Source organism: Chanodichthys erythropterus, chromosome 3, assembly GCF_024489055.1.
Source record: "Chanodichthys erythropterus isolate Z2021 chromosome 3, ASM2448905v1, whole genome shotgun sequence".
Taxonomy (NCBI): domain Eukaryota; kingdom Metazoa; phylum Chordata; class Actinopteri; order Cypriniformes; family Xenocyprididae; genus Chanodichthys; species Chanodichthys erythropterus.
In genome coordinates, this window is record NC_090223.1 from 44,889,641 (window position 1) to 44,914,181 (window position 24,541).

The window sequence follows — 24,541 nt, forward strand, 5'->3', positions numbered from 1 at the left end:
CAAAAGTTAAAATCTGTTCTGAACTCAACAAGTATGGGCAAACTACTGAGTAGTTTTTATCTCGGAAAGTAGATAATAAGCATGTGAAGGCGGCATTGAAGGATTAGTTCACTTTCAAATTAACATTTCCTGATAAATTACTCACCCCCGTGTCATCCAAGATGTTCATGTTCTTCTTTCTTCAGTCAAAAAGAAATGAAGGTTTTTGATGAAAACATTCCAGGATTATTCTCCTTATAGTGGACTTCAATGGGCACCAAACGGTTGAAGGTCAAAATTAGTTTCACTGCAGCTTCAAAATCTTCTACACGATCCCAGACGAGGAATAAAGGTCTTATCTAGAGAAACGATCACTTATTTTCTAATATATATACATTTTAACAATAAATGCTCATCTTGAACTAGCTCTCTTCTTCTTCTTCTTCTTCTTCTTCTCTATTTGAATTCCAGAAGTGTAGACGCTGTTAAGTGTATTACTGCCCTCCACAGGTCAAAGTTTGAACTAAATTGTCATATACAATATACTAGTGCAAGTATATAACAATTAGTTAAACTTTGACCTGTGGAGGGCAGTAATACACTTAACAGTGTCTACACTGCTGGAATTCAAATAGAAGAAGAAGAAGAAGAAGAAGAAGAAGAAGAAGAAGAAGAAGAGAGCTAGTTCAAGATGAGCATTTATGGTTAAAACTTATACGTTTTTTATTTATTTTTTTTTAGAAAATGTGTGATGGTTTCTCTAGATAAGACCCTTATTCCTCGTCTGGTATCATTTAAAGCCCTTTGAAGCTGCAATGAAACTATAATTTTGAGGCCATTAAAACCATTTGGGCTCCATTGAAATCCACTATAAGGAGAAAAATCCTGGAATGTTTTCATCAAAAACCTTAATTTCTTTTTGACTGAAGAGAGAAAGACATGAACATCTTGGATGACATGGGGGTGAGTAAATTATCAGGAAATTTTAATTTGAAAGTGAACTAATCCTTTAATTGCAGATTAAATATTATTTTGCTAGTCTGCATGTCATCAGTTCAGTAGGCTATAGCTAGCTAGATGTTTGGAAGTGAACGCTTGAGGAGATCATTCACGCCGGCTGTTTTCGAGTGTGTCCAAAAGGGGGCGCTGTAACCATCTTCAACTACTAACTGAAAAAGTGAACAAGACGTCACTAAGATCACGTTGCCCAAAGAAGAGGCAGGATTGACGAACACATGAAAACATTAGTGGCCGTATGGATCAGTCTCTTTCCTGCTGATAATTTGTCTGCTCAAGGTGAGTGTTTTTTCAGCAGTAATAACTAGATGTTTCCGCCCACATTCATAAGCCCGGGCGGCCTCTGATAGTCGAGTGAGTGGGCAGAGGTGCGCGGTAAAATGCTATCATGCTAGTTTTACCTAGCGACTGTTCACACAAGAGTTTGCATGACCAGCCGTTTGGCTAAGCACACAAGATCTACGTGTTCCTGACTTCACGGAAAAACAGGTCAGAGCTTCCGGTGCCAGATTTACAGCAAAAATACCCAGTGGAGTTTTCAGTTTGTGAAAATATTTGGTCATACGATGGGTGTGTTTCAATAACGAGTGAGCTGCCTACCTAGACAGTTACTGTCGGACGTCGAAGCGCGCTCGAGAAGCGTTATGGACCCTGGTGTAGTTAGGCAGCTCACTTGGCTTCGAGACTTTGTAAATGCGCCTTTTTATGAACCATGTGAGAAGTTTAGATTTGATTAAATCAAGCAATATCAGACGCCGCTTTTCTGTGAATTTCCCTGGTCCGCCTCCAAGTGGCCTAAGGTTGAAGAAGTATTATGTTTTATAGCGAATTCCTTACTGTTTTTTTCTCGGACAGGCGTGTCCAAATGTGGTCCTGGAGGTCCACTGTCCTGCAGAGTTTGGCTCAAACTTGCCTCATCACACCTGGTGGAAGTTTCTAGTAGGGGCTGCACGATATATCGATATACCGCGGTATGCATATCGCAACGGCTTTCTGAACGATTTTTTTTTCTTGCTTAATGTTACATTAAAGTTAAAATGACTGTCAGATTTGTGACATTACTTTTTATGTAAGGCTAAAACACTGCTGTTCGCTTTCAGAAGTTGTGGTGATGCTTTGTTTCCCCAGAAAGAATGTAAAAAACATGTCATATAATTTTAAAATATATTTAAATTGATTTTACACACTTTACCTGCATTATTGCATCGCATATCGAATTAAAGTTATTGAATTTTTCTTCAATATTGTGCAGTCCTAGTTTCTAGTATGCCTAGTAAGATCTTGATTAGCTGGTTCAGGTGTGTTTAATTGGGGTTGGAGCTTGTGCCGCATTCCAGGCAACCCGTAACCTGTGTTTTTCCAACCCTCTAGACCAGGGATGGACAACTCCGGTCCTGAAAGCCAGTGTCCTGCAGAGTTTATCTCCATCCCTGATTAAAAACTCACTTGCCTATAACTTTCTACTAATCCTAAAGACCTTAATTAGCTGGTTCAGGTGTGTTTGATTAGGGTTGGAGCTAAACTCTGCTGGACACTGGCCCTCCAGGACCGGAGTTGTCCATCCCTGCTCTAGACCAACTTGTACTAGATCGATGTACTCCCAGTTCCGCGCTTTGACGGTGCATAGCCTGCAAAACAACAATGGCAGCTAGTTTTCAGTCCATTGAGTGCAAGAATAAATTAATACCAAATACATTTCCAAATATACAAATAACACAAAATAAAAGGTATAACAGCTTGCGCTGTTTTTTTTCCTCCTCCGTTTCCCTCAAATAAGCAAGGAGTAAGCACCTTTGGCGATAGAAATGATGGTAAATGAGCATAAGCCCCATACAGTCCGTCATGCTGGTTTGTTTACATTTAGCTACCACAATTCTTTGCACTCAGGCAGTTTGGTGTGACTTGCCTGGAACGCTACAAAGTCGTGAGTCGTGATTTGAAGTCGTGACTCAAAAAGCTGCCTGGTACGCAGCATAACTTTGCAGGACAGTGGCCTTCGACGAGCAGGATTGGAGTAGAGTGTTTTGAATGAATTCGTTTGCAAAACCGCACTGAACGATTCATTTCCAAACCCGACCGAGTTGCTTTCGAGTCAACTGTCGCCAAATCTTTAAACTGTTAATTATATCTGTCTTGTAGGCCAAGGACTGATGAATGAGCTGATAATGAGAACATTTTAGTAATAGTCATGATATATAAATTATTTTTAGAATTTGTATTGTAAATGCATTATAATTGTTTCTAAATTGACTTTTTTTTTTTTTTTAAGAGCTTAAATACTGTTTAACTTACAATCGAAAAAAAAAAAAAACATTAACCGGCAACGTGTTGTGAATATCTATTGGAAAATACACATTAATACTTCTAAAATACCTTTTTAGAGCTTGTTGTATGTAGTTGTTTGAAACGAACCATTCTAAAGAATCACTTTGCACAAAAAGTCAGGCATCGCTAATGTGCTGGATGAGAAAGCATTGTTGGCTCTTAACAGAGAGCAGAACAGAAATACTTTTCCATTAATGTACTTCATGTAAAGCCAATGCATGATGCTAATAAAAATCTGCCTTAAATCAACGTATCTGTCTTGCCTCTGTATATAAATGTAGGTGTTGACCCATAGTCAAGTCCTACACACATATGGGAAGATGTCAGGCACATGCCAGGACCGAAGTAGCCGGTGGCAGGACATTCAGAAAGGCCTACAATTCATTCAGTAAGTGTTCTGCTTTTAACTATTAGTATAAACCTGTGAACATCAGTGAGTTTGATCACAACGAAGAAGACTTCAGTTTGTGTTATAGAGGAAAAGCAAGAGAAATAGTTTGAGACTGACTTCATCCTCTGATGTTTATTTCTGTCCTATGAAAAGAATTTGGTTGCAGTTCAAACACTTGATGGAATGCAAATTACACACAACTTTGTCACCTAACCTTCACTGATTCACAATGACATGTTTTTTTCTCAGCAAATCTGTCATTGCTCATGTTCATTGCACCTGTGTTTTAATAGTCTCAATGTTTTCTTTACCTTCCACTTAATTGTAGATCTACCCTGCCTTTTCCTGGCTCTCAGGAGCAGTATGAGGTATGCGTGTCTCACTCTCAATCAGTCCAGCACAGATTGCAGTTGTGGCTTTGATGGTAATATTATGCATCGATTAATTCCTCTAGGTCTTCATTCAGAGTTTGGTGAGGAATCTGTTTGGCGAAGGAAATGATGTGTTCCTTGAAGGCGAATGGGCACGATCTGTTGAGTTATACACAGAGGCCTTAAACATAGCAGAGTATGCCGAATCCGAGGACATCATCATCCCTCAAGAAATAAGGGAGAAGCTTCATGCGAACCGTGCTGCGTCCTACTTGAACATTGTAAGAATACACGTTCACTTGCATGTATACAGATATGCAACTTTTATTATGAAAGGATGCATTAAATTGTTCAAAAGTGACAGTAGCCATTTATGAAGTTACTAAATATTTTAACGTTTAATTATAATTATTAAAATAAATTATTTAATAATAATTTAACTTTTTTAAACTTTCTATTCATGAAAGGATCATGGGGAAAAAGCAGCACAACTGTTTTCAAAATTGATAATAATAAGAAATGTTTCTTGAGCATCAAATCATCATATTAGAATGATTTCTGAAGGATCATGTGACACTGAAGACTGGAATAATGATGCTAAAAATTCAGTTTTTTAACACATTGATAAATTCCATTTTAAAATATATTCAAATAGAACACAATATTTCACAATATTAGTTGTTTTGCTCTATTTTTGATCAAATGAATGCATTATTGCTGAGCATGAGAGACTTCAAAAATATTAAAAATTATATACTTCATTATAGTTACAATTTCTTTTTGTTTAAATTAGTAATCATGATTCTCCCATGATTCTGAATAGACAACTAAACAAAATATCATGTAATTTACTAGAGATTCTGACAAAATGTTAATTGGTCTATTTAAAAATTATTAATTTGAATGAATTATTTAGAAAACAGTATGTTTGAATGAATAATTCAATGACTTGCTGATTAAGACTTGACTTGTTTCATTACTTGATGAATCAGCGTTTTTGAATGAATGATGCAATGACATACTAGGGTTGGGTACCGTTCACATTTTAACCATTACTGGTACCAGTATCGATACCTGAAATTTGGTGCCGGTACCAATTGTACCTTTTTTCGGTACTTTACTCTTTGTGTAATAACAAAAACATTTATTTCAGTGAAAAAATAAGTCAACATCTATTTCAACATTTTTTTATTTATTTAGAAATTTTACACACTAGACGACAATAAATGGTCATGTGTGCGCTGAAGTGTGCATGAGAACGCGTTACAGCGGAGAATTCAAATAAATTTGTTTCTTGTGCTGTTCTACACCTCTGCTGTTCAGCGTTCGGACACGTGCCGTTAGTGTATTTTTCCTCAGCACATAAGTGTTTCATTTTCCCCACAATGCTGTCAGAGCTGGAGTTTGACTTACAACACATGGAAACGCTCGCATCGCAGATCATGGATCATATACAGCTTGTTTTGTTAAATGTAACCACACTTCAGAACGTTTAGCCATTGCCCCGAGTGTTGTGTTTGAACAAGTTGCAGGGGTGACGTCGCATGGTCTCCCTCTTTCTCTAATGTACCTCTCGCACCCAGACGAGTTCTCAGTTAATGAAATTTGGCATCGTAATGGCACCGTTCAATGTAATGTGAATCGTTACTCGATAGTATTGGCGTAATTCCCTTAAAAGTGTCGTGTTCAGTACCAAACCCTATGACATACCTTTTTTTTGCGGTCAGTTGTGTGTAATGACATAATTGTAACAATGTAATTGATACATTCTTTATTTAATGCATCAATTTACTCTATTTTGTTCACTACCTAAGACATCAGTGTTTATATCCGAACTATAAACTTTTATTCTAGTACTTTTGTGATAATTTGAATGTTTATAACAAATAATGATACTGTGTGTTTGTTAACACTGTTTGTGAAGCTAATCATGACACCTGCTCTCTCTGGCTCAGCAGCAGCACCAACACAGATTGGAATGTCCACTGTGTTCGTACTTGTCACAGGTCTAATAGAAATGGCCGAATTTTCATTTAGGAATAAGATCGCATGGCTGTTTGAATCGAGATTGTGATCTTTTAATGATTTTATAACGCAGCTCTATTTCATTAGTATATAATAGCAAAATGTTTTGAACGGTAGTATACAAAGTGTATTTCCATTAGTGTTCGACATCTGTGTATGTTGCATAGGTAATTGTCCCAGATGGGTTTTTTAATTCACTGTAATGTGTTTGTGGTTATTGATGCAGGGACTGCACGATCAAGCCCTAGAGGACTCTGAAAAAGCTCTTCAACTCAATGAAAGCAACTACAAAGCACTTTACCGGAAAGCTCGGTGTCTGAAAGAGATGGGAAGACATCAAGAGGCGTACGAGGCGGTTGCTAAATGCTCCTTGGCAGTGCCTCAGGTCAGAGCACTTTACATTGAGGTTTTAATTATCAAGTAGTTTTTGCATTACTTGGTTCTTCATGTTTCATTTGTTTTGCAGGACACTCGTGTGATTGAAATGACCCAGGAGCTTGCCAAAATGTTGGGATTGAAAATCCGTAAGGCTTATGTGAGAAACAAGGTAAAAAAAGATTTTGATTGCGGGAAGGAAAAAAAAAACATACCAAAAAAATCTGAGGTGTGTCTACTTTCTAGATAAAGAATTTAATTGGTTAGAATTGTGGCAGAAAAATTAAAGCGCATAATCTGTAATTATTTGGTCCTGACCAGTTTTTTTTTTTGTTTGTTTGTTTCTTTTGTTTTGAAATCAGCCTGCCTTAAATGTTTTGCCTGGTGCAAGTTTATCAGGTGCGGTTAATGATAAGGTAAGATGCTATATGAGTATGTGTGTGTGCTTAAAATTATCAATTTCAGCAACCATACTGAGCTACTTTATTTCCTAACAGCATTCTCAAAGCTCTGCATCTGTGGAGGATATTGAAATGGGTAAGTCTGTGTATTTCATATTACCGTTAAAAAGACTGGGGTCAGTAAGATGATTTTAACATGTACATTTAATTAGTTGTGGAAAAATAACAAGATTAAAATTATTTAACAGAATCTTACATTTCATAAAGTTAATTGGTGAGAAACATGACTTTCAAAATTGATTGGATAAACAAATATAATAAAATATATAATAAAAAAGGCCTCCTACTTCCTTTTATCACACATGCACATTTTCCAGTTCATCGACATCCCATAATTATCACCAACATCCCATAATAGTTGTGCCCACCTGACGTGTGTAAATATTTTTATTTGTAAATATCTTATTTAACTCCCTAAACTGACCTTTACTGCAGAAAGAGTCATTATTCCCAAGTTGCTTCTCACAGAAACAAATTTTCTCATAATTAAAAAGTTGTGTAAGTATTATGTAAAGAAATATATGTAACTCATTTAAGATAAACAAAATTGATCGTCAAAGCAACAACATTGATAGAATACACAAAATAAAATAATATTTCTCTTGCACAATACAGTAGATGTGTTTGACTTAAAGTGGCTTAAGCTTCTTTTGTAAAGCTACTTTTTGTAATACCCTTTTGATGCTTTTCTCATTTAACACAACAATGACTTGTCTTTTGGGGGTAATTTCTCAAACAAATTTGATGTGTGATTAATTTGCGATTATATTACAAATGAATTGCGGTACACCCCTTGATAAGCTTAAGAGACTTACTTCAAAAACCCAGAACAGAAGTGTAAATAATTAATTTATGCATTTTAAGTTTATTCAATAAATGTATGAATCTGTTGCAGTCAGCTCATTATGGCTTCCTTGTCTCCATAGAAGTGGGCCAGTCTATGCAGGGTATGGATAGCCCAGTACCAGTCAGCATGCCAGTATGTTCTACTGTAAGTGAGATGGAAGAAGTAGAGTCTAAGCCTCTCGTCAGTGTCATCTCACCTCCGGCAGCCCCTGTTGAGACCCATCACCCAGAGCCTGTTCCCATGCCATTACATATGCCTCTGGTTAATGGAACCAGGCCCAATGACTCTTACGTAGTACAAGACAACCACTTGGACTATGATACAGATATTATTGGGGATGATCTGGATGAGCTGTTGGACAGAGCAAGTCCTTCTAATTCTTCTTTGGTAAGCTAGAGGACTGCATTTTTTTGCTCGAACCACAAGTTTTGAGTGCAAGCGAGTAGTCATGTTGATGATTCTGTTTCTCCCCACCCAGGATATTCCTACAGTGGACGGACCTATTCCTTTACCGACCAGTATTGCCGTCAGTAGTTCGATACAGAGTCCTTTGCTCATGCCTTCTCACCTGAGCCATCCGTTTTTCAGTATGGCTCCACAGTGCACAATAAATTTGCCCGCACCGTACCACAAGCCAATTTCATCGTATCCTCTTGGTCTGGATACATTTTCCTCAGCACTGGATTCATTGGATAGTTTGTCGATTTCAGATTCTCAGACAGGTGTGTTGCTCTGTTATTTCAAAATTGTGGGGTGGCGGGGGGTGAAGGGTCCAAAATTGCACTCGCCTGCAAATGCTGAGTGAATTAAGATAATTTACCAGCTTTAATTATTTATTACTAGCAATTAAACCGTAAACTCACTTTAGAGTGCTGCAGGAATGAGTCCTAAAACCAAGGAATGAGTTAGCATTTTTGCACTTCTGGATCCATTGTCAAAATATTGTCATGGCTTATTCTACAACATAAAGTACATTAGTAATACCTCATTTGTAATTTTAGTAAGCTTTTACTTGATAATGGCAGTTGCTAGCAAGTGTATAAACTAGGGATGCTCATTTCGGTTAACTTTCTCGACCGACAACCGACGCTCGTTATCCGATTATTAACCGTTAACTGATAAGATTAAAATGTTGTATAGCGTATATGATGATAATATGACATATATATGACATTAAATAAAAAAATACAATTGACGAGTGTCTGTGTCTTCCACGGGTTTATTTTAACATGCAAACAGCAGCATAGAACAGATAAACAACAGAACCTGGATTCACATTATCAAATTCGCACCTGCATAATTTAAATAAAAAGGCATAAAATAAATAGGCCTACACTAAATATTTTTCACTTAAATGTTTAACAAATTAAGATGACAAAAAAAAAAAAAAAAAACACGGTGAATCGATTGAAGCTTTGAACAACCGGTATTTTAGACATTTTTTCCGTCAAATAAAAATAGCAGGCCTACCTCAAGGATTGTTATTTGTTATGACCACGGACGGTGTACGGTGTCCATTAACTACAAATCCTCACGAAAACTTCAGTCAAGCCAGCTCGCGCGTCAATCTGAGAGACCAGCCTCTTACCTTAAAGTGTCAAATTTCTTGGTTTCTGAATGGACGGTTTTGCTTGATTGACAAACGCTAACGTTCGGCCACGATTTATATACCATCGACCTGTCCTAAAACGTTAGCACGCTGTGATCGATTGCTTGGAGATCGCGTGTTTCTCTGTTCGAGAGCGCATTTCCTCTTCTTCACATCTGCGACAAAACAGTTGATTATTTATGAAGGAAAGCTCACAGAAACGTGAAAATGGTCTCATTTGAAAGAAAATATCCTAAGCTAAAAGATGATATATTGTGACTGATTGAAGCAGCCCTTATCAAAAGTGCGGGGGGGTCGATTTCTGTCTTTTCAAAAGTGCGGGGTCGTCTTGACCCCCCTGTCCCCCGTGCCTATCGAAATGGTCAGTACTTCTTTTCGCTCGCTTCATTTTGCTTGTTGCTTAGCGAAATATGTCTGGCACGTGTGAAACGCCCCGCGAGTTAACAAATAAGCATATATGTAACTATATATAGCATATTTTTCTTTAACCATGCAGCAAAAAAACAAAAAAAAAAACAAACAAACAAACAAACAAAACAAAAAAAACGTTTAACTGATAGTATTAATCGGTTAAAATTCTTACTTTCGGTTAACGGTTAAACGGTCAATGTGAGCATCCCTAGTATAAACAAGTGGGACTGCAGAGGTTGTCGGACAGTAAACATCATTATGCTGAGCTGATGAACTCATCTACTCGCTAGTCTGCTTTTACAGCCTTGTTGTGGTTATGATCACGCTCAAACAATTCCCACTCAAACTTTCAAATTATTGACTTGAGATTGAAAGAGTTTCGGTCATGTGACCGTGGTGTAGTTCATTTATACTGTGAAGTTGTTAATTTGTGACGATTATCATGATGCAACAAACGTGCAAGAATCAAGCTTTTGTTTGGTCACAGACCTTATTTTCTGTAATGATCAAAAAGCCAGTGGAAAAATTCAATTGACGGTCACATCTGGGTTGACCTACAAAAATACGTCATCACTGCAGCACTCCATGACAGTGCATTGAGCACATTTCCTGGTTTATTTGTGATAAACACTGTGGGTTATTGTGTCGCAATGTATTTATTGCAGATCCTAGCAGTAAAGTGCCTAAAGTTAACCCCTATTTTGGGGTCCTGACAAGTGTTAATTTTGGACCCTGCTGTCAGTGTCTGTTGAAAAACTAGAGTTGGTTTTGTTTTGTTTTTGTTTACTTATAATTTCTGATTTCCATTTCCTTTTTGTTTTGTTTTTTTATCATTATGGACCAGATAAAGCCTTTAGCCAGCAACATTTTATGTCGGTAAGAGTTAATTTACTTCTGTATTCTCCTGAATATTCAGCTCTTTGGTTCTCTTTGGTTAATCTCCGTTATTTGCTCTTTCAGCTGGGCAATAGCAACATGACAGTGCCAACCATTCCACCCATTGGGATGGGTTTCAGTACATCCGATGGGGCATTTGTGCAGGATTATCCGCAGCAGCTAGACCTTGCCAAGAACCCACTTGCTGATACACATGATTTTAAACAGGCCTGTTCCTCATGCTACATTAAAACTGGTAAGCATCAGTCATGCAGGAAGTGTTACTAGGCAGTGTTTGCAGTGCACAAACCTTTAAATATGCAAACAGTGACGTTTTGCATTTACGATTATTCACAGGACCTGGAGTGCTGGATTACACTTACCATCCAGAGGACCACAAATGCAAAAAAGATTTGCTTTTGGGTCGAACCAAACATGCAGAACTTCCAACATGGAAGCTTATTCGCCCGAGACCCACTAAAAACCAGTACATGGGGCCTTATTATATTTGCAAAGGTGCTTGCATTGTTCTCCTTTATGGCCTATTCTTGACATTTTGCGTATTATATACTAAAAATCCTCAAATTGTGCTTTTTAGATGTGGCTTTGGGACAAGAATGTCGGTATCTTGGCCACTGTACCTTTGCTTATTGCCAAGAAGAAATTGATGTGTGGACGCTAGAACGCAAAGGCTTCATCTGCAGGGACAATCTGTGTGATCCTTACGGATATAGACCTAAGATCAATTTGACCGTGGCCAAAATCCTACAGGAGCACCATGGGATATTTATGTTCCTCTGTGAGGTAAAGTATGTTTGCATAGCTTGCTTGTTGTAGCTGGAATTAGTGAATAATCCATGATACACTTGAAAGTCAGCTGACCAAATGTAATTATTTTTTATGTTTATAGGTTTGACCTTTTTTCTTGTTGGAGATATTTTTTTTTAAGCAGCTGACTGTCTTTTAACACGCCCTCTCATTTCATCATTGAACTGGAATGACTGTTTTTTTAAAAAAAAAACGTTTTCAGTTTGTGTTTGTTGTTTCGTCATTGCTGAAATTTGCATTGGTTTAATGTTTGAAGGAGCTGTACAAATGCCTAACATGTGTGACTTGGTCTGTAGGTGTGCTTTGATCACAAACCCAGAATAATCAGCAAAACCAATAAGGACAACCCTGGTCTATGCTCTCACCCAGTGACAAAGCATGCGTTTGAGGAAAAGAAGTAAGCTTCTCTTCTTGTGAAGACATGTTCAGAATCTAAAAGTGCAGATTCATGCTTTGCTGTGAATGCAGTTGGTCTGAATTAATGAATGCATCTGAATATTTTTTTTGATGAAAATTTAAGCAACATTCTGTTGCTTAACATCTTTTTTTTTTATTTAAGTTTCTTAAACTGTGACTGCAGGTCAGCTTCACACCCACACCTTGCCATGAGTGTGTTATGACAAATATATCTTAATCGTCTATGATTTAAACATCAATAGAGTTGTGAAGTTTCATTAATTTTTGCAATCTTTCTCAGTGAATCAGCTTGAATCACAGATTTATCATAACTCAGAAAACCTAGTGTTGTTTCACATGCTTTAACTGTAAAATTGGGTCTTTAACTGTAAAATTCCCCTACAAAATAAATTGATATATTTATTTTGTAGGGGAATTTTACAAAATAAATTGTACTCTTAACAGAGTCCACTAACTACATCATTACATCAGGTTAACGGATTCTGATTGGCTAAGAAAAATAGACAAAATCAGTAATTTTCCACACATGGACTGATAGACAGAAATGTATCTCCATCCATCATGTTTCTGATGCTCGGACCCTGGAAAGGTCCCAAGTAGAATGCCAGTTGTCCATCAGTACCAATACAGGACCTGCACACACAACACTAGTGCTCATTCACAGATACACAGGATTCAAAGCTTCTTCAAGGTTGAAGTTGGCCTGAGCTTTAACTATAAACAGGAAAGATTCCCAAAACATACTGATAAGTTGTACTTTTCCCTCAGTGAGAGGCACAGACAATATTCGTCATATTCTCTAGTATTTGAAGATGAAAAGGAAGAAGTCATTGAAGAAGTCATTAATCAAGTAATTTAATATTTATAAGGATAAATGTTGATTTAATAATTTGATAGATCACTCAAAAGAGATAAATATACACTAAAATATCAACTATTAAAATAATTATAGTAGAAATAACAAATACTTAATTGTTTTTTTTTCTTTATCAATAGTTTTTTTAAATATTTATTTAGCATTTACAAACCTACTTTGATTATTAAGTAGATGGTGGCTTTTCACTGATTTAAAGGGAAATTTAATCCAAAAATGCAAATTATCCCATGATTTACTCACCCTCAAGCCTTCCTAGGTGTATATGACTATCTTCTTTCAGATGAACACAATCCGAGATTTAAAATATATCCTGGCTCTTCCAAGCTTTATAATGGTAGTGAACAGGGGGAGGGGGGAGGGGGGGGGGTGTGATTTTGAAGCCCAAAGAAATTAATCCATCCATCATAAAAATAATCCACATGGCTCCAGGGGTTTAATAAAGGCCTTCTGAAACAAAGCTATGGGTTTTTTGTAAGAAAAATATCTGCATTTAAAACTTTATTAACTATAATAACTAGCTTCCAGCAGACTGCCTACGGATTTGTGGTGGAAGCCTTGACCTGACGCAAGACGTAATGATGAATGAGGAAGTGAAGAGGATAGTGCAAAACAAAACACCGGTCATGAATTAGAAGTCTAAAATGAGAAATTTTGATATAAGAGAATAGGAGCTTGAATTTGTTGCCCAGCCCTGTTTGTTTGAACCAGGAGAGTCATCTAAGCTTATGATACTCCTACATCCTGTGTCATGGATTGCTTCAGGGGGTTACTCATTTGCTGCAAGTCGGCTTGCGCAGTATGCATACTGTTGTGTGGTGGAAGCTAGTTATATTAGTTTATAAAGTTTTAAAAATACATATTTTTATTTTGTTAACTCCCTGGAAATGTATGGATTATATTTATGATGGATGGATGCATTATTTTTTACTTAACGCCCCCCTTTCACAACCATTATAAACCTTGGAGGACTAAGGATATTTTTAAATGTATCTCAGATTGTTTGTCTGAAAGAAGATAGTCAAATACACATAGGATGGCTTGAGGGTGAGTAAATCATGGGATAATTTACATTTTTGGGTGAACTAACTCTTCAAGACATTTCTGAGCAAATACATAATTATCAAGACAAATACAGTTTAGTGGTCATTATACAAATCATATGACCCAAAGATGCTGCAGTTGACCAATCAAAATGAAGCATTCCAGAGAGCCATGATGTGAATGCGTTTTCATTTTTGTAGTCTATATTTCCCAGCCCTAGGTGAGATCTTTTATTACTTGTATAATATTGACACTCATAACACGTGTTTTTTTTTTTTTTTTTTTTGTCGTCAGGTGCCTTGTACACTATTTAAGGGACAAAACCGTCAGGTACTCCAAAATCCGTCCATACATCCCTCTTTGCCAGATGGATCTGTGCAGGCATGAGGTGCGATATGGCTGCCAGCGTGAGGATTCCTGCTTTTACGCCCACAGCCTCATCGAGCTCAAAGTGTGGATGATGCAGAGTAAACAAGGTGAGCTGCTGTTCAGGTCTCGTGAATTATCAGATATCAAAGATGATGGGAAACGCTAACTGTTGTATTGTTCTGATCTATTTCAGGTATCACACATGAAGGTATTGTTCAGGAGTCACAGAAATATTGGAATATGGATGCTGCAGTTCAAGCCCAGGTAGAATTTATACATGCGTTCTAATAGAACAGCCTTTGCCAAATCACGTGTGGTTTAAAGGGGTCATATTATGCTTTTTTACTTTCTTTAGTGTGTAATGTTTCTGTGAGAGATTTCTCATGTCTGTCTTGTGGCAATTCCATAGGAGCTCCCACCAGCCTTGCGTAGATTTGGGCCAGTTAACCTGAAGATGCAGTTTGTATGTGCTCAGTGTTGGAGGAATGGCCAAGTCAGCGAGCCGGACAAAAACAAGAAGTACTGCAGTGCCAAGGCCAGGCATCCGTGAGTCCTCCTCATACATTCATCCAAAAATGGAAATTCTGTCATCACGCACAACTTTCTTTTGTGGAACACAAAAAAAGAAATGTTTAATGTACTACTCTTTTCCATATAATGAAAGTGAACAGAACAACGTGAATCCCCATACACTTTCATTTCATGTGAAAAAATAGATTGTACATTCTTTAACACATTTCCTGTTTCAATGAAGAAATAGTCATACAAGTTCACCCAAAAATGAAAATTCACCCTCAAGTTATTCCAAACCTGTATGAATTTCTTTCTTCTGCTAAACACAAAAGAAGATATTTTGAAGAATATGGGGTAACCAAACAGTTGATGGACCCCACTGACTTCCATAGTATGGAGAAAAAAAAAATACTATGAAAGTCATTTTTGCATGAATAACTTTCTTTAAGTGCAGGTAAATTGACCAGATTTTGAGTGAACTACCTTTAACCTTCCCTCTAACTGCAGTTTTAAGTTTAAAGCAGTCCTATTATGTTTTTTTTACATTTTCAGCTTTTAGTGTGTAATGTTGCTGTTTGAGTATGAAAAAGGTCTGCAAAATTACAAAGCTCAAAGTCAATCGATTCGGTAGTAAATGCTGCTCCATCTGAAAGCACTGCAAGTTTGAATCGCTTATAACGTGCATTTGAAAAATCAACATGCATCAGGCATCTTTCCAAACTTGAGAAAGGTTTATGAACCTCTTGTCCAACAAAAGAAAAAATTTAATAACATGTTTTTACTCTAAACTCACTTCATAAAATCATTTGAGTGTTTGATAACTTCCTTCTGTGAGATGAAGTGCACAAAATAAGACATACAACGTATTTCATATTGTTCTATACAGTGAATAAAGGCAATGTTGATTAGCATTGAATTATAAATATAATTTATCATGAAAATACCTGAGAAGGCGTGAAGAACTCTGATAAACCATAAGTTTATTAGTCATATTTAAACAAAGCGTTTCCATCTTTTATTCAGCTACAGCAATAGTATGATGACCATAGGGGTTTCCTGGACTGACGTGTATTAACGTGTCTACAGGGCGTATTTGGCGTTTCTGCGCGAGAGCGCCCTCTGGCTTTCAGATGGAGCAGCATTTACTACTGATCACAGAGCTGTGTTTCACTGAGTAGCTGCGCTTAAAAAAGCCTTTGCCAAATCTCGTGTGGTTTAATTTCGATTAATTGTGCAGCTGTACACCAAAGGGAGTTAATCTTTCTATCAGTAAGCACTGTTTCTGAACTTCCTCAAACACCTCGATCAAAAAAAGTTTTGAGTTCCAACTAATCACAACACACTGGAGGGGCTTCTTAGAGACAGGAACTAAAAAGAGAGTTTCTGACTGGGAAGAGAGGTGATGCAAAAATGTAAAATGAGAAATGTGTTTTTTAAACATTCAAGCATGAAAACATATTCTAGTAGAGCCTAAAAACAAAATCAAGACTGAAAAGGGGCATAAGTTCATCCTTAATATTCTGCCTGAGTCTGATAATAAATCCTGTCTTGTCACTTTCTGTTGACTAGTTGGTCTAAAGAGAGACGAGTGGTTCTGGTTAGTTCTATTGAACGGAAAAAGTGGACTACAGTTCGACCTCTCCCAACAAAAAAGCCTGTTCCTGCTCAGTTTGAAGTAAGTGTTGCATTGTTTGTTTGTTTTTTCATGCTGAAAATATGTTCTACAATTTTTCTACAATATGAACAGAAATTGATGGTTCATTAATTCTGTCACTGTCTCTTGAATAATTGTTATTCCTGCATTTAGATTTGCTTGCATGTGGCAGCAGGCAAAAAGTGTCAGTACATTGGAAACTGCACATTTGCTCACAGCACAGAAGAAAGAGATCTATGGACCTTCATGAAAGATAACAATAGTAAGTTTTGTTGTGTGTTTGAGTGGTAAAGTTGCATGATAATCATTTAGGGACACATATATAGAAATTATTTTTATTTTAGTTTGGCTTCGTTGGTCATTTACTTTCGGATGATGACAACCAATACAGTGAGTGGTAGTGTTGCACAATATACCGGTACTAGAATGGTATCATGATACCCTTCTATTAAAAATGGTATGATTCCACATTTTATTAGAACAGGTACTTTAAGAATGACAGCATTCTAAAAAGGCCCATATTCCTTAATTTGCGTCTAAAGCCACATTTCCACGGCATGAACATTCCCCAGGAACTAGGGACTTTATGGTGGTACTCGGTGTGTTTCAACTGCAGGGAACAGGTTTTGAATGTTAAAGTTCCAGGTAAAATTTTCCCACCTTAGAAAGTCCCTGCTCGTGAGGTAGTACTAGTTCAAAGTTCAGGAACTTTTGGGGGTGGGACTTGAGCACTGAACAAGTTGATTGGTTGAGTTCACATAGCATTTTGATTGGTTGACTCCACACCGCATTTTATTTCAACCACCATTTTTAGAAGTCATTCTAAGTCATAGAAGTCATCAACAAAAGAAAATAGAAAATCACCCACTTCTTGATATACTATATTTAATACATTTACACATTTATCACATTAAGAATCAGTGTATAGAGTGGAGTGCTTTTTACATTTATTTCTTGATTTTTATATAGACCTACTGAAAAATGTAAAGCACTATTTAATTTTGTATCTTTCTTATTGTATTTTGTTCCTGTTATTTGTAATTTGAATCTTTGCTTATTTTTAATAACAAAGATAAAATAAAATTAAATAACTGTAGTGTGATATAAAATTATATATTTATATAATATATATATAAAATATTTATATATTACTCATGACCAAAATTTAATTTCCCACTACCCACCCTTATTCCAACCTGTTCAGAATTGTGAAAGGTTAGTGAGTGTGATTGATAACATGATTGATAATGTGATAATTGCAAATATCACTGTAAGGACGTTCACACTGTGGCATGTAATTATTTTTTTTAAATAAAGGAGAGGGAATGGTCAAAAAGCAGGGCAGGAACATGCTGGTCAAGTGAGTTTTTATTTTCTTAAGAATTTTAAGTTGTGTCATATTATTCAGTTACTTTTTCTGTGTTTTAGTTTTTTGCAGTGGTGCCGATTCAGTATTGGTATCGAGATATTTTAGACGGGTATCAAATCGAAGTCATAATGTGACAACGCTAGGGACTGGTATTATGTACCATTTGTTTGTCTTAAAGCGGGGGTTCTCAACTCTGGCCCTCGAGATCCACTTTCATGCAAATTATTTGTTCCAACAAAACGTGAGTTTGATCCAGGTTGGAGCAAAACTCTGCATGAGTTGAGAACACCTGTTTTAAAGGTACACTATGTAACTTTTGGCCCTATATCGGTTAAAAAAATGAAACTGCTTGTATTTTGTGTAAGAACATTAATTTGGGTGTGTTTCGGCTCTGCATGACTCTGCAGATTAATATACGATTATCCTGCTGCTAATACACCACTCACTAAGCAGACTAAGCTTAAGAGATATAACCAGTTTGGATGGAAAGGATTTCAAGCTGACGAGCTGAAGACATAACTGTAGCTTTAGCATTATGTGGCAGGTAGAAGTGCCAATATTCGATAATACGATATATCACGCTAATGAATATGCACGATATTGTTATTGTGGCCACTTCAAAATACCGCAAATTATTATTTATTGCGAATTATTCACATTTTTATTATACATTTTAAGAATACTTTGCCCATCAACCGTATAAAATGCACAACACCACTGTATGCTGCATCAAAGGGACACGCGCTCAGATGTAAACAAGCATGGGAAGCACATGGTGGAACTAGTGAAGACTTGTTGAATGAAGGCAAAGTGCACGTTCACTCTCTGACAGCAGCTGATGGGACAGCAGAAATGCAGCGGTTACCCCGGAAACCCAGTAACAAAGCAGCTGCGCTACTGAACAGTATTTAAAATGCTTCAAACAGCCATTCAGTTTTTTGTATTCAGTGTTGTTCATCACAGCACCAAAGACTTAAAGACTTCATTTTAATTTTGGAAATAAATAGCCTATTTTTTAATAAATGTTTAAGGTTTGAAAATAAATGGCCTACTAATGTTAAATGAGACCTTATTGTAAAGTGTTAAACCTGTTGTTCTTTAGAATTCTTTTGCAACATTTTGTTTGAAACATTTACTTTTATAATTTGTGTATTGCGTTATTGTATTTAAATGTTCAGAGTTCTTTTTATTATAAGAAAGTTCTTAAACGTGTTATTCTGACAACACTTTTTTTTGCAATTTATTTCAATATCAATTTGTATACCATGATAAAAGCTTCAGCAATTATCGCAACATGAACATTTGATATCGTCACATGCCTAGTGACAAGTAGCCGTGTAATAAGCGTGATTTATTCTGTGAAAACAACCAGCTGGATCTACATTATCCCTTACTTATTCACCTGTTTAGTAATAAAAAAAAAAAATCTCCATCGCTTTTACAACAATTCAAATTTCTCAGTTACACCATCTCCAAAAAACCAAGCTGATGTTGATTCACACCTTCTCTTGGACTCTTCTGTTCTGCATGTTTATTGTTTTTTGAGTGATTCTCCAGAGGTTTCATGATTTTAGCAGCTCCAAGTCAATCTTTCTCACTCGTTGTGACAACTGACAGCATACATGCGTCAAAGTACCCGGAGCAACTTTTCTCTATTTACAGATATGATAAGACACACACGGACAAGTGACATATGTACACAATTTCTTGTGAAAACTAAAATATAAACACTTATAATAGGCTTACCATAGTGAATCAAACATATATTTTGGAAGAAGGATTGATGATGTATTGGCTCATTATATATTGACAAGTTCTGTTAATTTTGAACAAAAAAAGGTTACATAGTCAACATTTAAAGTAATATCTAATCAAAATAACTTCCTCTCAAATAACTTACCTCTTCTGCAGATGTCAGCCAGGCCAAACAATATTAGTAATTAGCCAGTTAGTTATATAATTAAACATAGGTTTGCATACAGTCTTCATTAATTTGATCAAAAGTACTGTAAAACAGTAATATTAATACAAATATTACAATTTAAAATAAGTTTTCTATTTGAATATATTTATAAGATGTAATTTATTCCTGTGACGTCAAAGCTGAATTTTCAGCATCATTACTGAAGTCTTCAGAGTCACATGATCCTTCAGAAATCATTCTATGATATGATGATTTGATGCACAAGAAACTTTTCTAATTATCAATGTTGCAAACCGTTGTGCTTAATATTTGTATGAAATGACATTTACATAAAATAGAAATGTCTTGTAACATACAAATTATTTTTTTCAAACTTTAACCCTTGAATGCATCCTTGCTGAATATAAGTATTAATTTCTTTCAGAAAAGAAAAAAAAAACAGACATCCTACTGACCCCTAACTTTTGAATTGTGCTCTTAATATGATTGTAAAGTGAATAGATTGACTTGTATTATCACCCAGTTTGACAGATACTGTTGTGACAGATTTATCATGCGTCACTTATAATGATGGTGTGTATGCAGTTGCAGACATGGAGCAGCTGTATGAAATGTGGCTGCAGTCTCAGAAGCCGGGCTGGAGCGAGGAGAGCACCAACATTGCAACTCGAGAGAATGGCAAACAGATTCACATGCCCACAGACTACGCTGAGGAAGTGGTAGGGAAACTTGAACAGCCTTCATATTTCCAAACATTATCACACAACTGTTTGACACAACCTTGATCTCTCTTAGTGTCCTTGATTTTGTAAAGAAAAGCAAGGGAAATGACAAAACACTGACTGTCAAGGATGCTGCATACACTCAGGGCTCTATTATACTCATGTTTGCACATCTTTCTCTGCCCTCTCTCTCTCTCTCTCTGTTTTCACCTTCTTGGACAACAGTTTGCCATGTCAGGTCAAAAATAGTTTTTTTAAAAGTTTTTGAAATGCATCTCGACCTCTGCAATCTCTTCCAGTCTATTGTGCTCCTCTAGCTGTTTTTTGAGCACTAAACACGTCATGTATCATTTATTAGGTAAGGTATAGTGAATGAATATTAATTGCGTTCTATTGCTTGGTAACCTTATAAGAGCCTTGTAACTTAATAAATATTCATGAATCAACTGATTAGCACACACACACACACAAACTTGATAGCATCTGTATTGCAGTTTACTGGCCAAATGTCACAACGCAATTAATATTCATGAGCAAATCCTTTACCAAAGTAGCACTGCTGTATGTTACAGCATACAGACTTTAAGGGATAGTTCACCCAAAAATGTAAATTATCCCATGATTTACTCACCCTCAAGCCATCCTACGTGTTTATGACTATCTTCTTTCAGACAAACACAATCAGAGATATATTTAAAAATATCCTTAACGTTAGTCCTCCAAGGTTTATAATGGCTGTGAATGAGGGGCCTCATTTTGAATTAAAAAATAATGCATCCATCCATTAAAAAAAAAAGTAATCCATACGACTCCAGTGGGTTAATAAAGGCCTTTTGAAACGAAGCGATGTTGTTGTTTTTTTTTTGTTTTTTTTTTTTTTTGTAAGAAAAATATCCGTATTTAAAACTTTATAAATTCAAATGACTAGTTCCCGGCGGATGACCGTATGCAGAATGCGCAACGCGAAATGAGTAAACGGTGGACGCGATGTATGACGCAGGATGTAGGAGTATCGTAAGCTTTGACGACGACTCGCGGTTCAAACAAATAGCTTCTCTTATATCGGAATTTCTCTTTAAAAAATTATCATTTTAGACTTATAATCTGTGACCGGTGTTTTGTTTTGCTCTCTCCTCCAAGCCTCCGTGTTCGTCATTACATTGTGTGTCAGGTCAAAAGATACTCTTCCGCTGCAATCGACTTGCGCATTCTGCATACGGTCGTCCACCAGAAGCTAGTTATTTAAATGTATAAAGTTTCAATTAAAGTTCTGAAGTAAACGCATCACTTCAGAAGGCCTTTATTATCCCCCTGGAGTCCTATGGATTACTTTTTTTTTTTTTTTTTTTTTTTTTTTTTTTAAATGGATGGATGCATTTTTGATTTTATTTTAGACTCCAAAATGCTAAATAAACTTCATAAAGGGAGGACTAAGGATAGTTTTAAATATCTGATTGTGTTCGTCTGAAGGAAGATAGTCATATACACCTATAAGATGGCTTGAGGGTGAGTAAATCATGGGACAATTTACATTTTTGGGTGAACTACCCCTTTTAAAAAAAAAAAAGAAAAAAAAGAAGAAAAAGTGGTTTATGGGTGTTCTATTTAAGTTATATTATTACTTTATAACTTTTATTAATACACTATAAAACATTTGCTACATATAATACATATTTTATTTTGTTATAAATGTCATGAATGTGTAAAGTCAGAGTGAAACGGAAGTTGTAGATAGTGCTTTCTTCCCTATTGTGACGTACATCCGAGTGAAACTGCTTCTGAAATGAGGGAGAAAAAAAACTTTTTTCCATCGGGAATTGATTAAATTACATTGGATGTTGTTAACTGAATGGAGGCAGATCTGTATGCCAGTTTAGTTACAGATATTTAGGGGTCGTTTACACGACACCGTGTTCAGCTTAAAATCTGAAAACTTTTAATGCAGTTTGGCCGTTTGTTTCCATGACGACTACATTTTGGGGGCCTGAAAATGCAAACTTTTGAAAACAGGTTTTAAAGTGCAAGTTTTTGAAAACTATACCTTCATAGTCTCTGAAAACTACAAAAAAGCAAATTTGTGAAAACGGTGACATCTGTAGTAAGTCACTGCACATTCATACACATTTCCTTTCATGAAAAAGAGAGTTCACCCAAAAATGACAATTCTGTCATCATTTGCTCACCCTCAAACTGTTCCACTCCTGTATGAATTTCTTTTTTCTGCTAAACACAAAAGAAGATATTTTGAAGAATGTTGGTAACCAAACAGTTGATGGACCCCAATGACTGCCATAGTATTTTTTTTTTTTTTTTTCCATACTTTGGAAGTCAATGGCTACAGTTAACTTTTTGGTTCTTCAAAATTTCTTCTTCTGTGTTCAGCAGAAGAAAGAAATTCTTACTGGTGTGGAAAAACTTTTGAGAATTGTTATTTTTGGGTGAACTATCCCTTTAAGTAATTTCTTCATGAATGCAATCCTCATAACCTTGAAATGGTGTTTCATCAGGCTGGCAACCATTGTTGGTTGTGTGGGAAGAACTGCAACAGTGATAAGCAGTGGCAGCAGCACATCACCTCCGAGAAGCACAAAGAGCGAGTGTTCAACTCTGAGGACGATCAGAACTGCTGGCAGTATCGCTTCCCCACGGGCACCTTCAAAGTTTGCGAGCGGTGAGCTTAACGCCAATGTGTAACGCCACTCGTATCACGGTAGCGGTTAACTGTTGTCCATAACAATCTGGTTTTTGACCCCTCCAGGTTCCTCAAGGGCACCTGCACGGAGGAAGAGCTTTGTAAGCTGGCGCATGGAGATGAGGAGCTGAAGGAATGGATGGACAGAAGAGAATTCCTTTTGATGAAGCTCGCCAAAGCCAGAAAAGATCACTTGATAGCACCAAATGATAATGACTTTGGCAAATATAGTTTTCTGCTTAAAGATATTAAGTAATGTTTTAATTAATCTGAATCTTTTGATGCAGGGTGTTCTGGAACTATGATGTCTTGAGTTCAGTATTGAATCAGGCGTGTCCGTGGAGTGGGAGGACATCCTCCTTCTGGGTTTTCACGGAAAGCACAGAGCTGGCCTTGTGTTCTGAGTAATCACGGCTTTGTTGCTTTGATCACCGGTTAAAAGTAAACGCCTTTTATGTTTCTCTTATTAAATAGCACACAGCAGATCACCTTTCAAGAACAGGATTTTGTTAATGAAACCCAAAGCAGAAGTGCAGTATAGGCATGGCAAGAAATGACGCACATAGTGAGATGAGCCCTCTGAGAATCCCTTTGAATGTTTCTGTGACAAATTCCCGCCTTTTTTATTTGTTTTGGAATGTTCGGTCCTGCATCTCTCGGTTATTCTACATCTGCACCAAATTACTATGTTGTCTGCTTGCTGTGTTAATGCCTGTTGGTATTATATGGACCGACATAAACAATAAAGTCTTCATCTTTTTGGCGTGCCTAGTTCCTGAAAGCAAAACGGTGAGGGAACCACAACAGTGTATTATTAAAAAGCGAAAAGGGGAACGACTGTACGTGAATTAGGGTATTGTCAAGATATTTTAGCCACTAGGGGGAGATCATGAATAGGCGATAATCTCCCAGCTGCATCTGATGGGTTGTGAGTTGGACCTGCTGTGCATTTCTGTAATTATTTCATTTCACTTGAATTTAACTGCTTGTTTTTTTTTTTTTGTTTTGTTTTTTTTTTTGTTTTTTTCCTAATGAATATGCTATATGCTAGTGACCTTTTTTAAAATAAATTAATACTTCTATTCAACAAGGATGCATTAAGTTGTTCAAAAGTGACTGTAAAGACATTTATAATGTTACAAGAGATGTTTCTTTTTCAAATTCTGTTCTTTTGGACTTTCTATTCATCAAAGAATTGTGAAAAATATATAAATATATTCAGGTTTCCATATGATTAGGCATCACAACTAATTAGAAATGTTTCTTGAGCTTCAAATAATTTCTGTAGGATCATGTGACACTGGCTGAAGACTGGAGTAATGATGCTTTGAGCACAGAAATAAATTACATTTGAAAATATATCAAAATAGAACAGTTATTTTGTAATAATTTCACGACTGTATTTTAGATTAAATAAATGCAGCCCTGGTGAGCAATAAGATACATTT

The 24,541-nt window shown here is 36.4% G+C and overlaps 1 protein-coding gene across 5 annotated transcripts; it reads left to right on the plus strand.

The window, feature by feature from the left end:
* The first annotated feature begins 1,144 nt into the window (after window positions 1–1,144).
* zc3h7a (zinc finger CCCH-type containing 7A) lies at window positions 1,145–24,409 on the plus strand. Of its 5 annotated transcripts, none has more exons than XR_010894646.1 (24): window positions 1,145–1,275; window positions 1,852–1,967; window positions 3,603–3,709; window positions 4,041–4,080; window positions 4,167–4,364; window positions 6,335–6,493; window positions 6,575–6,655; window positions 6,846–6,899; window positions 6,981–7,020; window positions 7,871–8,178; window positions 8,270–8,513; window positions 10,656–10,687; window positions 10,772–10,943; window positions 11,045–11,203; window positions 11,286–11,491; window positions 11,812–11,912; window positions 14,145–14,326; window positions 14,413–14,483; window positions 14,629–14,765; window positions 16,302–16,407; window positions 16,540–16,648; window positions 17,704–17,746; window positions 20,265–20,398; window positions 22,909–23,047. XR_010894646.1 is itself a non-coding variant. In XM_067382470.1 (24 exons), exons 1-24 carry the CDS (start codon window positions 1,215–1,217, stop codon window positions 23,347–23,349), a joined length of 3,171 nt encoding a protein of 1,056 aa, XP_067238571.1. In that variant the 5' UTR covers window positions 1,145–1,214; the 3' UTR covers window positions 23,350–24,409. The 5 variants fall into 5 exon arrangements, 4 of the variants coding, with proteins under 4 accessions (XP_067238571.1, XP_067238572.1, XP_067238573.1 ...); XM_067382470.1 differs by lacking the exon at window positions 17,704–17,746 and adding an exon at window positions 23,160–24,409 and having other exon boundaries at window positions 22,909–23,072; XM_067382471.1 differs by lacking the exon at window positions 17,704–17,746 and adding an exon at window positions 23,160–24,409 and having other exon boundaries at window positions 7,874–8,178; window positions 22,909–23,072.
* The last annotated feature ends 132 nt before the right edge of the window (window positions 24,410–24,541 follow it).